Raw genomic sequence first — 12,540 nt, 5'->3', positions numbered from 1 at the left:
CCCCAGTGACCCCATGGCCCCACTGAAGCCCCCCCAATGTCCCCATGGCTCCCCGTGGACTCTTGGTGGGGTCACGCCCCTTCTCAGAACCCCACGAGTCCAAAACCCCCCTTCAGACCCCTTGTGGATCCACAGCCTCCCAGTGGCCCCACTGTCCCCCTCAGTGGACCCTTGTTCCCCCTCAGACCCCAAATGGCCCCACTGTCCCCCTCAGACCCCAAAGAGGATCCTTGTTCCCCTTTAGACCCCAAATGGCCCCACAATCCCCCTCAGACCCCAAAGAGGATCCTTGTTCCCCTTTAGACCCCAAATGGCCCCACAATCCCCCTCAGACCCCAAAGAGGATCCTCGTTCCCCTTTAGACCCCAAATGGCCCCACTGTCCCCCTCAGACCCCAAATGAGACTGACCTTCCCTCTCAGACCCCAAACATTTGCTGGATCTGCTAGCCTGGGGACATGCAGGTTCTGGGAACGGGGGAGATTTGGGGACATGGAAAGGAATTATGGGAATGGGAGAGTTTTGGGGAGATGGAAAGGGGTTATGGGAATGGGGGGATTTGGGGACATGGAAAGGGGTTCTGGGAATGGGAGAGTTTTGGGGACATGCAGGTTCTGGGAAAGGGGGAGATTTGGGGACATGGAAAGAGGTTATGGGCATGGGGAGTTTTGGGGAGATGGAAAGGGGTTCTGGGAATGGGGGAGTTTTGGGGATGTGCAAAGGGGTTATAGGAATGGGGGAGTTTTAGGAACATGCAGGTTCTGGAATGGGGGGTTTTAGGAACATGCAGGTTCTTGGAAAGGGGCAGTTTTGGGAACATGCCGATTCTGGGAATGGGAAAGTTTTGGGGATGCACAAAGGGGTTATAGGAAAGGGGAAGTTTTGGGAACATGCAGGTTCTGGGAATAGGGGAGTTTGGGGAACATGGAGATTCTGGGAATGGGAGAGTTTTGGGGATGTGCAAAGGAGTTATAGGAATGGGGGAGTTTTAGGAACATGAAGGTTCTGGGATGGGGGATTTGGGGGACATGGAAAGGGGTTATAGGAAAGGGGCAGTTTTGGGAACATGCAGGTTCTGGGAATGGGAGACTTTTGGGGACATGGACGGGGGTTATAGGAATGGGGGAGTTTTGAGGACATGGATAGGGGTTCTGGGAATGGGGGAGTTTTGGGGACATGGAAAGGGGTTATAGGAAAGGGGGAGTTTTGGGAACATGGATAGGGGTTCTGGGAATGGGGGAGATTTGGGGACATGGACGGGGGTTTTAGGAATGGGGGAGTTTTGGGGACATGCAGATTCTGGGAATGGGGGAGTTCTGGGAATAGGGGATTTTTGGGGACATGGAGGCTCTGGGAAAGGGGAAGTTCTGGGGATGCTGCGGTGGGTCCTGGGAAGTTCTGGGGACGTGGAGGTGGTTTATGGGGCGTTCTGGGGACATGGAGGTGGTTTATGGGGAGTTCTGGGGACATGGAGGTGGTTTATGGGGAGTTCTGGGGACGTGGAGGGGGTTTATGGGGAGTTGTGGGGACAGGAGGTGGTTTATGGGGAGTTCTGGGGACAGGAGGTGGTTTATGGGGAGTTCTGGGGACATGAGGTGGTTTATGGGCCGTTCAGGGGACAGGAGGTGGTTTATGGGCCGTTCTGGGGACAGGAGGTGGTTGATGGGCCGTTCTGGGGAGCCGGGCAGGCCGGGCTGACCGCGCCGTGCCGCGGCTCCCGCAGGATGAGGGAGCGGTGGCTGCAGGTGGCACTGCTGGCCGTGCCCCTCCTGGCCGTGTACCTGCACGTCCCGGCCCCGCAGCTCTCCCCGGCGCTGCGCTCCTGGAAATCCTCCGGCAGCTTCTTCACCTACAAGGACCTGAGCATCTTCTACAGAGGTGACACAGCCACCATCCCTCGTGGCCACAGGGACGGTCCTAAACCTGGGCCGGGGGTGACAAATCCCTCCTGGATTTTAATCCTGGGCCGGGGGTGACAAATCCCTCCTGGATTTTACCTGGGCCAGGGGGTGAGAAATCCCTCCTGGATTTTAAACCTGGGCTGGGGGTGACAAATCCCTCCTGGATTTTACCTGGGCCAGGGGGTGAGAAATCCCTCCTGGATTTTAAACCTGGGCTGGGGGTGACAAATCCCTCCTGGATTTTAAACCTGGGCCGGGGGTGACAAATCCCTCCTGGATTTTAAACCTGGGCTGGGGGTGACAAATCCCTCCTGGATTTTGCCATGTGGATCCACCAGGGATGGGTCAGAACTGGGGAAAGTCGGTAGTTGTTCCTTGGTGGGAAGGATCCCAAGATCCTCCAGTGGATGCCAACATGGAAAAGACACTGGAAACCCTTTCTGCAGCAGCACAGATGCTGCTGCTGGAATTAATTTGGGCTAATTAAATCCCTTTATCAATTGATTTAAAATCAATCGATTTGAAATTGGCTGGTGAGTTTCCGAAGGGAAGCTGTGGTGGGACCCAAACCCATCCTGGGTTTTGGGGAGCATGAGGAGAGGTGGATTCCCAGTGGGATGAGTGATTCCCATCCTAGAGGGGAGGAATTTTGGGAGGGGCTGACTCCGGGGTGTCCCGTTGTCCCCGCAGATTCCAGCGGCGCCGTGGGCAGCTCGGACGTCGTGGTGCTCCTGCACGGCTTCCCAACGTCCAGCCACGACTGGAGCAAGGTGAGGGGGCTGGAGCTGACAGCAAATCCCAGGATTTTCAGCTCCTGGGGATGAGCAGGCAGCACAGCAGGGCTGGGCCATGCTCCAGAGGAGAACTCCTGATTCCTGCTGGAGGAACCACCGTGCTCCAGGATGTCACCTTGTTCCTCTCCCAGCGTGACATCCAAGCTCCTTCCACATCCCACAGGAAAACAGCCACAACAATTCCTTGGCTTTTTTGGAGGATGGCGTGGCTGTTTGTTGGGGAATTTTGACCTGCTGCTGTTTCCTTGGAGCTGGAATGTTCTCTGGGGTGGTGGGGGGGAGCACGTCCATCCATGGCAGCTCATCCCTGCAGATGTTTCCATCCTCTGCTCCCACCGGATGCTTTTTCAATGCATTTCTCCTCTTCCCAGATCTGGGAAGGGCTGACCCAGCGCTTCCACCGGGTGATTGCCCTGGATTTCCTCGGATTTGGATTCAGTGACAAGCCTGTGAGTACCCTGGCATGAGGATTTTCATGGTTGCTTTCAAGCCAACACTCCAGAAAATTGGTTTTTGCCATCCAGGAGAAAAATTGTCTTTTCTGCTCCCATTTATCTCTGGGAAAGGGATAAGTCATTACAACAGTGCAAGGGATAGGGGAGGTTTGTGGTGGATGGGTTTGGTGGGACTCCAAAATGCACCTTGACCCCTCTGGAGCATGGACAGTGCTCCCATGGCCTTGTGGACACCACAGGACACCCCACGCGCTGGGTCCGCGCTCACAAGCTGCTCTTTCCACGTTCCATAGCTCCACATTCCTCCCTTGGGGCGTTTCTCCTGGGGTCTGCGGGGTCAGGCTCTCACTGGGACCCCTCTCCCCCTTTTGCAGAGGCCCCATGGCTACTCCATCTTCGAGCAGGCCACCATCGTGGAGGGGCTGCTGCGGCACCTCGGGCTGCGGCACCAGCGCATCAACCTGCTGTCCCACGACTACGGGGACACGGTGGCCCAGGAGCTGCTCCACAGGTGCCTGCCGCCCCTCCTGCCCTTGGCTGTCCCCACCAAGATGATTTCCAGCAGATGGGTGGGAGATGGGGTGCAGAATTCCCTTTTCCTTGTGCCTGAGGTGTCTTGGGGCGCATCCAAGGCTTCCACCCATCCAGTTCCCAAGGGAAATGGAGATGATCAATGACACAATTTGATGATCAATGACAGTTTGATGATTGATGACACAATCTGATGATCAATGACAAAATCTGATGATCACTGACACAGTATGATGATCGATTACACAATTTGATGATCGATGACACAGTTTGATGATCAATGACACAATTTGATGACAGATGACACAATTTGATGATCGATGACACAGTTTGATGATCAATGACAGTTTGATGATCGATGACACAATCTGATGACAGATGACACAATTTGATGATCGATGACACAGTATGATGATCAGTGACACAATTTGATGATCGATGACACCATTTGATGATCGATGACACAATCTGATGATCAATGACACAATTTGATGATCAATGACACAATTTGATGACAGATGACACAGTTTGATGATCAATGACACAGTTTGATGATCAATGACACAATGTGATGACAGATGACACAATTTGATGATCAATGACACAATTTGATGATCGATGACACAATCTGATGATCAATGACACAGTATGATGATCAATGACACAATTTGATGATCAATGACACAATTTGATGATCAATGAGACAGTTTGATGATCAATGACACAATTTGATGATCAATGACACAGTTTGATGACAGATGACACAATTTGATGATCGATGACACAGTTTGATGACAGATGACACAATTTGATGATCAATGACACAATTTGATGATCAATGACACAATTTGATGATCAATGACACAATTTGATGATCAATGACACAATGTGATGACAGATGACACAATTTGATGATCGATGACACAGTTTGATGACAGATGACACAATTTGATGATCAATGACACAACTTGAGCTCCTGCTCGGTCGTTTCTCGGAGCCTGGAGAGGTTTGGTTGTGTTTCACCCTCTTCCCTGCTGTCCCCAGGTATGAGCACAACAAAACTGGCAGCATCCTGATCAACAGCCTCTGCTTGTCCAACGGAGGTGAGGTTTGTCCAGGGTGGGATGGGATCCATGCGATGGGATCCAGGGGATGGGGATCCATGGGATGGGGTTCCATGGGATGGGATCCATGGGATGGGATCCAGGGGATGGGGTTCCATAGGATGGGGATCCAGGGGATGGGGATCCATGGGATGGGATCCAGGGGATGGGGATCCATGGGATGGGAACCCATCGGATCGAGTTCCACAGGATGGGGATCCATGGGATGGGGATCCATGGGATTGGTATCCACTGGATGGGGATCCATGGGATTTGGATCCATGGGATGGGGACCCATGGGATAGGGATCCATGGGATGGGGTTCTATGGAATGGGAACCCATGGGATGGAGTTCCATGGGATGGGGTTCCATGGGCAGGGGATCCATTGGATAGGAACCCATGGAATGAGAATGCATTTGATGGGGTTCCATGGAATAGGGATCCATGGAATTTGGATCCATGGGATGGGAACGCATGGGATAGGATCCATGGGATGAGGATCCATGGGATGGGGATTCACTGGATGGGGATCCACTGGATAGGGATCCATGGGATGGGATCCATGGAATGGGGATTCATGGGATGGGGATCCATGGGATGGAGTTCCATAGAATGGGAACCCATGGGAATGCAATGCATTGGATGGGGTTCCATGGGATAGGGATCCATGGGATTTGGATCCATGGGATAGGAACCCATAGGATGGGAACCCATACGATGGGAACCCATGGGATGGGGTTCCATGGAATGGGAAGCCATGGGATGGGATCCATGGGATTGGGATCCATGGGATGGGGACCTATGGGATGGGGACCTATGGGATGGGAACCCATAGGATTGGGATCCATGGGATGGGGATCCATGGGATTTGGATCTATGAGATAGGGTTCCATGGGATGGGAACCCATGGGAAGGGGATCCATGGGATAGGGTTCCATGGGATTGGTATCTGTGGGATGGGGATCCATGGGATGGATTGGTTTTCCCATCTCCATCACCCACATCCCAAGGATTGCAGTCAAGGTGCTGTTATTAAGCAGGGGCATGAATCCTGGGGCTCCCTGGGCCACTCTCATGGCACCATGAACAGGGACAACCTGGGAGATGTGCAGCAAACCCCTCCCAGCCTTACAGCTCCGTTCTCTGCTGCCCTTCCAGGGATTTTTCCCGAAACAAACCACCCCCGCTTCATCCAGCAGGTGAGTGCTCCCCTCTCCAGTCCTATGAATCCCAAAATGCCAAATGAACACCCCTTGGAGCGCTGCTGTCACACCCCATGGACACCTCCAGGCCTCATGGGAACAGCTCTCCATGGATTGATCCGTGTGTCCCATGCCGAGCTGTGCTCCCTCCTTTCTCCCTTCTTCCCAAGCTCCTCAAGGATGGGGGGCTGCTGTCCCCCCTCCTCCTGCGGCTGATGAACTTCTTCTTCTTCTCCGGAGGGTGAGTGGGGTCTGGGGGGTGCTGGGCACGATCCACAAGGATGTGAACCAGGTGGGAAAGGGGAAATGCAGGAATGAGAAGGAATTCTTGGCTGGGAGGGTGGGGAGAGCCTGGAATAGAATTCCCAGAGCAGCTGGGGCTGCCCCTGGATCCCTGGAAGTGTCCAAGGCCAGCTTGGAGCACCCTGGGAGAGTGGGAGTGAATGATCCTTCAATTCCCTTCCAACCCAAACCATTCCATGATTCCATAAATCAGGGGTTCGGCAGGAGCAGATTCCCTGGCAGTGCCCCTGGAGAGGTGGGACTCACATCTGGACCATTCCCTCTGCACACTGGCCAAGAACTTCAGTTTAAAAATAAACCAAACAACTTTTCCCTGGAATCCTGGATCCATGGAATGGGGATTCATGGGATGGGGATCCATGGGATGGAGTTCCATAGAATGGGAACCCATGGGAATGCAATGCATTGGATGGGGTTCCATGGGATAGGGATCCATGGGATTTGGATCCAGGGGATGGGAACGCATGGGATGGGGATCCATGGAATGGGAGCGCATGGGATGGGGATCCATGGGATGGAGATCCACGGGATGGGGTTCCATGGGATGGGGATCTATGGGATGTGATCCAGGGGATTGGTATCCATGGGATAGGAACCCATACGATGGGAACCCATACGATGGGAACCCATGGGATGGGGTTCCATGGAATGGGAAGCCATGGGATGGGATCCATGGGATTGGGATCCATGGGATGGGGACCTATGGGATGGGGACCTATGGGATGGGAACCCATAGGATTGGGATCCATGGGATGGGGATCCATGGGATTTGGATCCATGGGATGGGGACCCATGGGATAGGGATCCATGGGATGGGGTTCTATGGAATGGGAACCCATGGGATGGAGTTCCATGGGATGGAGTTCCATGGGCAGGGGATCCATTGGATAGGAACCCATGGAATGAGAATGCATTTGATGGGGTTCCATGGAATAGGGATCCATGGAATTTGGATCCATGGGATGGGAACGCATGGGATAGGATCCATGGGATGAGGTTCCATGGGATGGGGATCCACTGGATGGGGATCCATGGGATGGGAACGCATGGGATAGGATCCATGGAATGGGGATTCATGGGATGGGGATCCATGGGATGGAGTTCCATAGAATGGGAACCCATGGGAATGCAATGCATTGGATGGGGTTCCATGGGATAGGGATCCATGGGATTTGGATCCAGGGGATGGGAACGCATGGGATGGGGATCCATGGAATGGGAGCGCATGGGATGGGGATCCATGGGATGGAGATCCACGGGATGGGGTTCCATGGGATGGGGATCTATGGGATGTGATCCAGGGGATTGGTATCCATGGGATAGGAACCCATACGATGGGAACCCATACGATGGGAACCCATGGGATGGGGTTCCATGGAATGGGAACCCATGGGATGGGGATCCATGGGATTTGGATCTATGAGATAGGGTTCCATGGGATGGGAACCCATGGGAAGGGGATCCATGGGATAGGGTTCCATGGGATTGGTATCTGTGGGATGGGGATCCATGGGATGGATTGGTTTTCCCATCTCCATCACCCACATCCCAAGGACTGCAGTCAAGGTGCTGTTATTAAGCAGGGGCATGAATCCTGGGGCTCCCTGGGCCACTCTCATGGCACCATGAACAGGGACAACCTGGGAGATGTGCAGCAAAACCCTCCCAGCCTTACAGCTCCGTTCTCTGCTGCCCTTCCAGGGATTTTTCCCGAAACAAACCACCCCCGCTTCATCCAGCAGGTGAGTGCTCCCCTCTCCAGTCCTATGAATCCCAAAATGCCAAATGAACACCCCTTGGAGCGCTGCTGTCACACCCCATGGACACCTCCAGGCCTCATGGGAACAGCTCTCCATGGATTGATCCGTGTGTCCCATGCCGAGCTGTGCTCCCTCCTTTCTCCCTTCTTCCCAAGCTCCTCAAGGATGGGGGGCTGCTGTCCCCCCTCCTCCTGCGGCTGATGAACTTCTTCTTCTTCTCCGGAGGGTGAGTGGGGTCTGGGGGGTGCTGGGCACGATCCACAAGGATGTGAACCAGGTGGGAAAGGGGAAATGCAGGAATGAGAAGGAATTCTTGGCTGGGAGGGTGGGGAGAGCCTGGAATAGAATTCCCAGAGCAGCTGGGGCTGCCCCAGCATCCCTGGAAGTGTCCAAGGGCAGCTTGGAGCACCCTGGGAGAGTGGGAGTGAATGATCCTTCAATTCCCTTCCAACCCAAACCATTCCATGATTCCATAAATCAGGGGTTCGGCAGGAGCAGATTCCCTGGCAGTGCCCCTGGAGAGGTGGGACTCACATCTGGACCATTCCCTCTGCACACTGGCCAAGAACTTCAGTTTAAAAATAAACCAAACAACTTTTCCCTGGAATCCTCTTCTCCACAAGTGCTGGAATTACACATTTCAGAGGAAACAAAGCCCCTGCACAATCAATTTTTTTATATTTTTACCAGTGTTAAAAACCCATTTTTTCCCCAAAAAAGCCCTTTGAGGCCATCCAACACTTAGCCCAACTTATTTGGAGAACATCTCGGCACTTGGAGTTTTCATGTGGAAATGGGAAGTGCTGGAATTTTTTGCCCTCTAGTAGTTTTTGAGTGGTTCCCTGAGCGAGCTGCTGCCATGTCTCCCCAAATTCCCTGTTTTTGCAGGCTCAGGGCAGTTTTTGGGCCCTACACTCAGCCCTCGCAGGCGGAATTCTGGGATATGTGGACGGCAGTGCGCAATAACGACGGGAATCTCGTCATGGACAGGTACCTCGGCGTGAATTCCTGCATGTCACAGCTGCTCTGAGCTTCCAGAGCTCAGCCAGCCTCTCCAGAACTTCCAGCTGCTCATTTTGGAGTCTGGGACCACCATTACATCCCAAAAAAGAGCCTGGGAAGAGCGGGGTGGAGTTGGGATTCTCTGGGATGATGCAAGGTTGGAGCTGGATCTGAGATGTGGATTTTTTTTCCTTTGGAAGTCAAGGGTTTGGATTTTGGTGGGGGTTTGGAGCTCAGTCTGTGGCAGGTATTTGAGCAGACCCAGGAAAGATTTACCTCTGGATTTGAACCTTCAGGGCCATTCCCAGAAGTCCCAATCCCGAATCTTCAGCTTGGCAATTTTGGAAGGACGTGTTTCTTGCAGTTTGTGGCTCTCGGAAAGCTCTTGTGCTGGTGGTTGAGTTCAGCTCCTCATCCTCCCTTCCCCCAGTGGGAGAACAGAGTCCCTGAGGCCAGGGATGATGGTGTGGTGCTGGATTCCCACAGGAGATGCAGATCCCACCTGGATTTCATGTGGCCACAGCCCCAGGAGCAAATTCCAGCCTGGGCAGCATCTACTGCCTAACAAAAACTTTTCCTTCAGTATTTTGCAGTACATAAACCAGAGGAAGAAGCACAGAGAGCGCTGGGTTGGGGCTTTGATGTCTACCTCAGTCCCACGTGAGTAGGAATCCATCCCTTTACTGCTTGGGATTTTTGGGAATTGCCCCCCCTCACTTCCAGGCTCCTTTCCACTCATCGGCCTCTCGTTATCCTGAGCTCAAATCCAGTTTGGCAGCAGAGATAACATTCCCTGGTTCACAGCTGGTTCTCCAAGTGCTGCTCCAGGGAAGTTGAGGAGCTTTTTATCCAAAAAGTTTGAACCAGGGAAAAATTTGGGGGTTGGAGGCTGGATTGACCCCAGGGCAGCCCAGCAAAAGCCCAGCCAGAGCTGTTTTGTTCAGTGCTCGACTGGAAGCTTCCCAAGCTTTGTGTGAGGAGGGAACACTCCTGAAGGTCTCCTTGGGGATGTTCTAATTAATGAATCCATTCATTTATGGCTATAAAAGCTCTGTGTGTGCTTCCCTTGCAGTGCATCTCATCTACGGGCCCCTGGACCCCGTGAATCCACACCCAGAGTTCCTCCAGCTTTACAAGTAAGACAAAAAAAGGGAATGTGCAGCTGGGGCTTCATTCCAAGGGATATTTTTCCTGGCTATTCCTCCAATTCCATCCTCAAGGAGAGTGTTTTTAATTCCCACTGGCACCTGCACAGCCAGGTGGTTCAGTCAGAGCAGTTTGGAAATTGGTTCTGCATTTTCAGTCATGAAAATGAAAATTTTCAGTCATGACCCATTTCAAAACCACACAGGGATGTTTCCTGAGGAAGTCTCCTCCTCCAAACTAACCTGAAGGAAATGCAGCACTTGGATGGGGTCAGATGGAGCTGCTCCAGGCTTTTTTTATCCCAAAAATGGGCACAATCCTGGCTGAGTGTGCAGCAGTTCCTGTGCTTGAGCCTTGCTGTGTTTTCCCACCAGGAAGGTGCTGCCCATGTCCACAGTGTCTGTTCTGGATGAGCACATCAGCCACTATCCCCAGCTGGAGGATCCCCTGGGATTTCTGAATGCCTACCTGAACTTCATCAACTCCTTCTGAGCTGCTGCAGCTCAGTTCTCACTCTTGGCCCAGAGTCAGGCTTTGGGGGCAGGAAAAAAATATTGATTTTCTCTCCCAAATCCAACACTGTGCTCACACCCTCATCCTGGGCTGCCAAACTGAGTTAAATCCTTGGAGAGCTGGAAAAATGAGGGGGAAAGCAGGATTCTGACAGCTCTTCCAGCCCTGCACTCTCCTTCTTGTCCAGCTGAACTCAGCAGAGGTTTAAATTAACATGAAATCAGAATTTCTAACTTCCCTCATCGCCCTGGCTTGGGAAGAAACAACCACTTCATCAGCAGGGAGAGGCAGAAGTTCCCTCACAAAATCCCTCCATCCCCCTCCCTCCCCAGTTTTCCATATGGGATTTTTCCCAGTCTGAGCCCAGGAAAAGGCTGCCCTGAGGTTTGGTTATTATATTACCTGACATAAAGCTCAGAGAACTGAATCTGCCTCAAGAGATGGAGTTTAATCTCTCTCTGTACATTGATTTTTCTGTGTGGAAGAAGAGACAGTCACAAAAATACTGCAAATGTGGAGGTTTGGGGTGGTTTTCAGCTGCTGATGTTGGGAATTTAATAGCATCCCTTTAGGAATAAGGGGGTTTTGCTTAATAAACAGCCATTATGGGATATTTTTTCTGTACAGGAGCAGACAGAATTAGAACAAAAAAAATCTATTTTATTAACAGCAATTCATATGAATTCCACCACTTGAACCAGTGTTTATTTTCTGTTAATAAAAAGCAATTTTGACAAAAATCTGATTCAGTTTTCTCCCATCTTTTACCTCCCCTGGTTGAGATGCCACAAGTTAGGCAGGAGTGGTGTGACAACGAGGGAAGGGACGTGGCCATGGCTCAGTACCAGCCAGCCACTAAAGGACATCATAGAAAAGATTTCCCAAACTGAGGAATAAAACTGCCATGCAGAAGGACAGCCAGGAAAAGGGGGCAGCTGCAGGAGCTGCACTGCTGGGAGCCTCAGCCCACGGAAGCCAGGATGACATCGACGGACGCCTCGTCCTTGCTCCTGACTGTCACCTGCATGGTCACACCGTCCCCAAGCGCCAGCCTGGACCTGAGCAGCACGTCACAGCCACCTCTGTACACACCTGGCACACAGCAGCAGGGAGAGGGCACTCAGAGAGGCTCAGGGGTCCAGGCAGGCTCTGCTCGTGGCTCACACCCCATGGAAAGCTGGGACAGGCCCTGGGGGTGCTGGTGACAAGGGTTGGACATCCCCAGGTGGGCAAGAGGCCAATGGCACCTGGGCTGTGCCAGCCCCCGCGTGGGCACGGCCTCAGGGCAGGGACTGCCACAGAATGACAGGATGATGTTCCCTGAGGGACAGCCTGGAATCCTGGGGACAGCTGTGGGCAGGAGAGACCTGGAGGGGCTGGAGCAGGTCCAGGGAATGGAGCTGGGAAGGGTCTGGAGAGGCTGAGGGAGCTGGGAAGGGGCTGGAGAAGCAGGAAAAGCTGAGGGAGCTGGGCAGGGTCTGGAGAAGCAGGAGGTGCTGAGGGAGCTGGGAAGGGTCTGGAGAAGCAGGAGGGGCTGAGGGAGCTGGGCAGGGGCTGAGCCTGGAGCAAAGGAGGCTCAGGGGCCCTGGTGGCTCTGCACAAGTCCCTGGCAGGAGGGGACAGCCGGGGGGGTCGGGCTGTGCTCCAGGGAACAGGGACAGGAGAGAGGGAACGGCCTCAGGCTGGGCCAGGGCAGCTCGGGGGGGATTTTGGGGAAATTCCTCCTGGAAAGGGGTTGTCCAGCCCTGGCACAGCTGCCCAGGGCAGTGGGGAATCCCCATCCCTGCAGGGATTTAAAATCCATGTGGATGTGGCACACGGGGACAGGG

General features: G+C 53.2%; 2 protein-coding genes across 6 annotated transcripts in view; one reads left to right on the top strand and one right to left on the bottom strand.

Moving 5' to 3' along the window:
- Positions 1-1,652: 1,652 nt before the first annotated feature.
- On the top strand, positions 1,653-11,451 carry MEST. 2 transcript variants are annotated; one of them, XM_039710105.1, is made up of 11 exons: positions 1,653-1,877; positions 2,591-2,670; positions 3,066-3,143; positions 3,524-3,660; positions 4,725-4,783; positions 5,944-5,984; positions 8,206-8,276; positions 8,939-9,040; positions 9,636-9,712; positions 10,125-10,188; positions 10,573-11,451. In XM_039710105.1, the coding sequence occupies exons 1-11, from the start codon at positions 1,724-1,726 to the stop codon at positions 10,688-10,690; spliced, it is 981 nt and encodes a 326-aa protein (XP_039566039.1). In that variant the 5' UTR covers positions 1,653-1,723; the 3' UTR covers positions 10,691-11,451. The 2 variants fall into 2 exon arrangements, with proteins under 2 accessions (XP_039566039.1, XP_039566038.1); XM_039710104.1 differs by lacking the exon at positions 8,206-8,276 and adding an exon at positions 6,158-6,228 and having other exon boundaries at positions 1,654-1,877.
- COPG2 (COPI coat complex subunit gamma 2) overlaps positions 11,389-12,540 on the bottom strand; it is a 29,438-nt gene continuing 28,286 nt past the window's right edge. For all 4 annotated transcript variants that reach the window (XM_039710099.1, XM_039710100.1, XM_039710098.1 and 1 more), the window contains one exon: positions 11,389-11,803. In XM_039710099.1, coding sequence (XP_039566033.1) covers positions 11,673-11,803 — 131 coding nt within the window. In that variant the 3' untranslated portion in view covers positions 11,389-11,672. The remainder of the gene's footprint in view (positions 11,804-12,540) is intronic.

Source organism: Passer montanus, unplaced genomic scaffold (assembly GCF_014805655.1).
Source record: "Passer montanus isolate IOZ18808 unplaced genomic scaffold, ASM1480565v1 scaffold223, whole genome shotgun sequence".
In the NCBI taxonomy this organism is placed as follows: Eukaryota; Metazoa; Chordata; class Aves; order Passeriformes; family Passeridae; genus Passer; species Passer montanus.
The sequence above is the reverse complement of the archived record's forward strand: the minus strand, read 5'-3'. Positions and strand labels throughout refer to the sequence as shown.

Coding starts and splice junctions, on each gene's coding strand:
- MEST (XM_039710105.1), top strand. CDS start 1,724: ATGAGGGAGCGGTGGCTGCAGGTGGCACTGCTGGCCGTGCCCCTCCTG. Junction 3,144..3,523: donor TTGGATTCAGTGACAAGCCT/GTGAGTACCCTG, acceptor CCCCTTTTGCAG/AGGCCCCATGGCTACTCCAT. Junction 4,784..5,943: donor CCTCTGCTTGTCCAACGGAG/GTGAGGTTTGTC, acceptor CTGCCCTTCCAG/GGATTTTTCCCGAAACAAAC.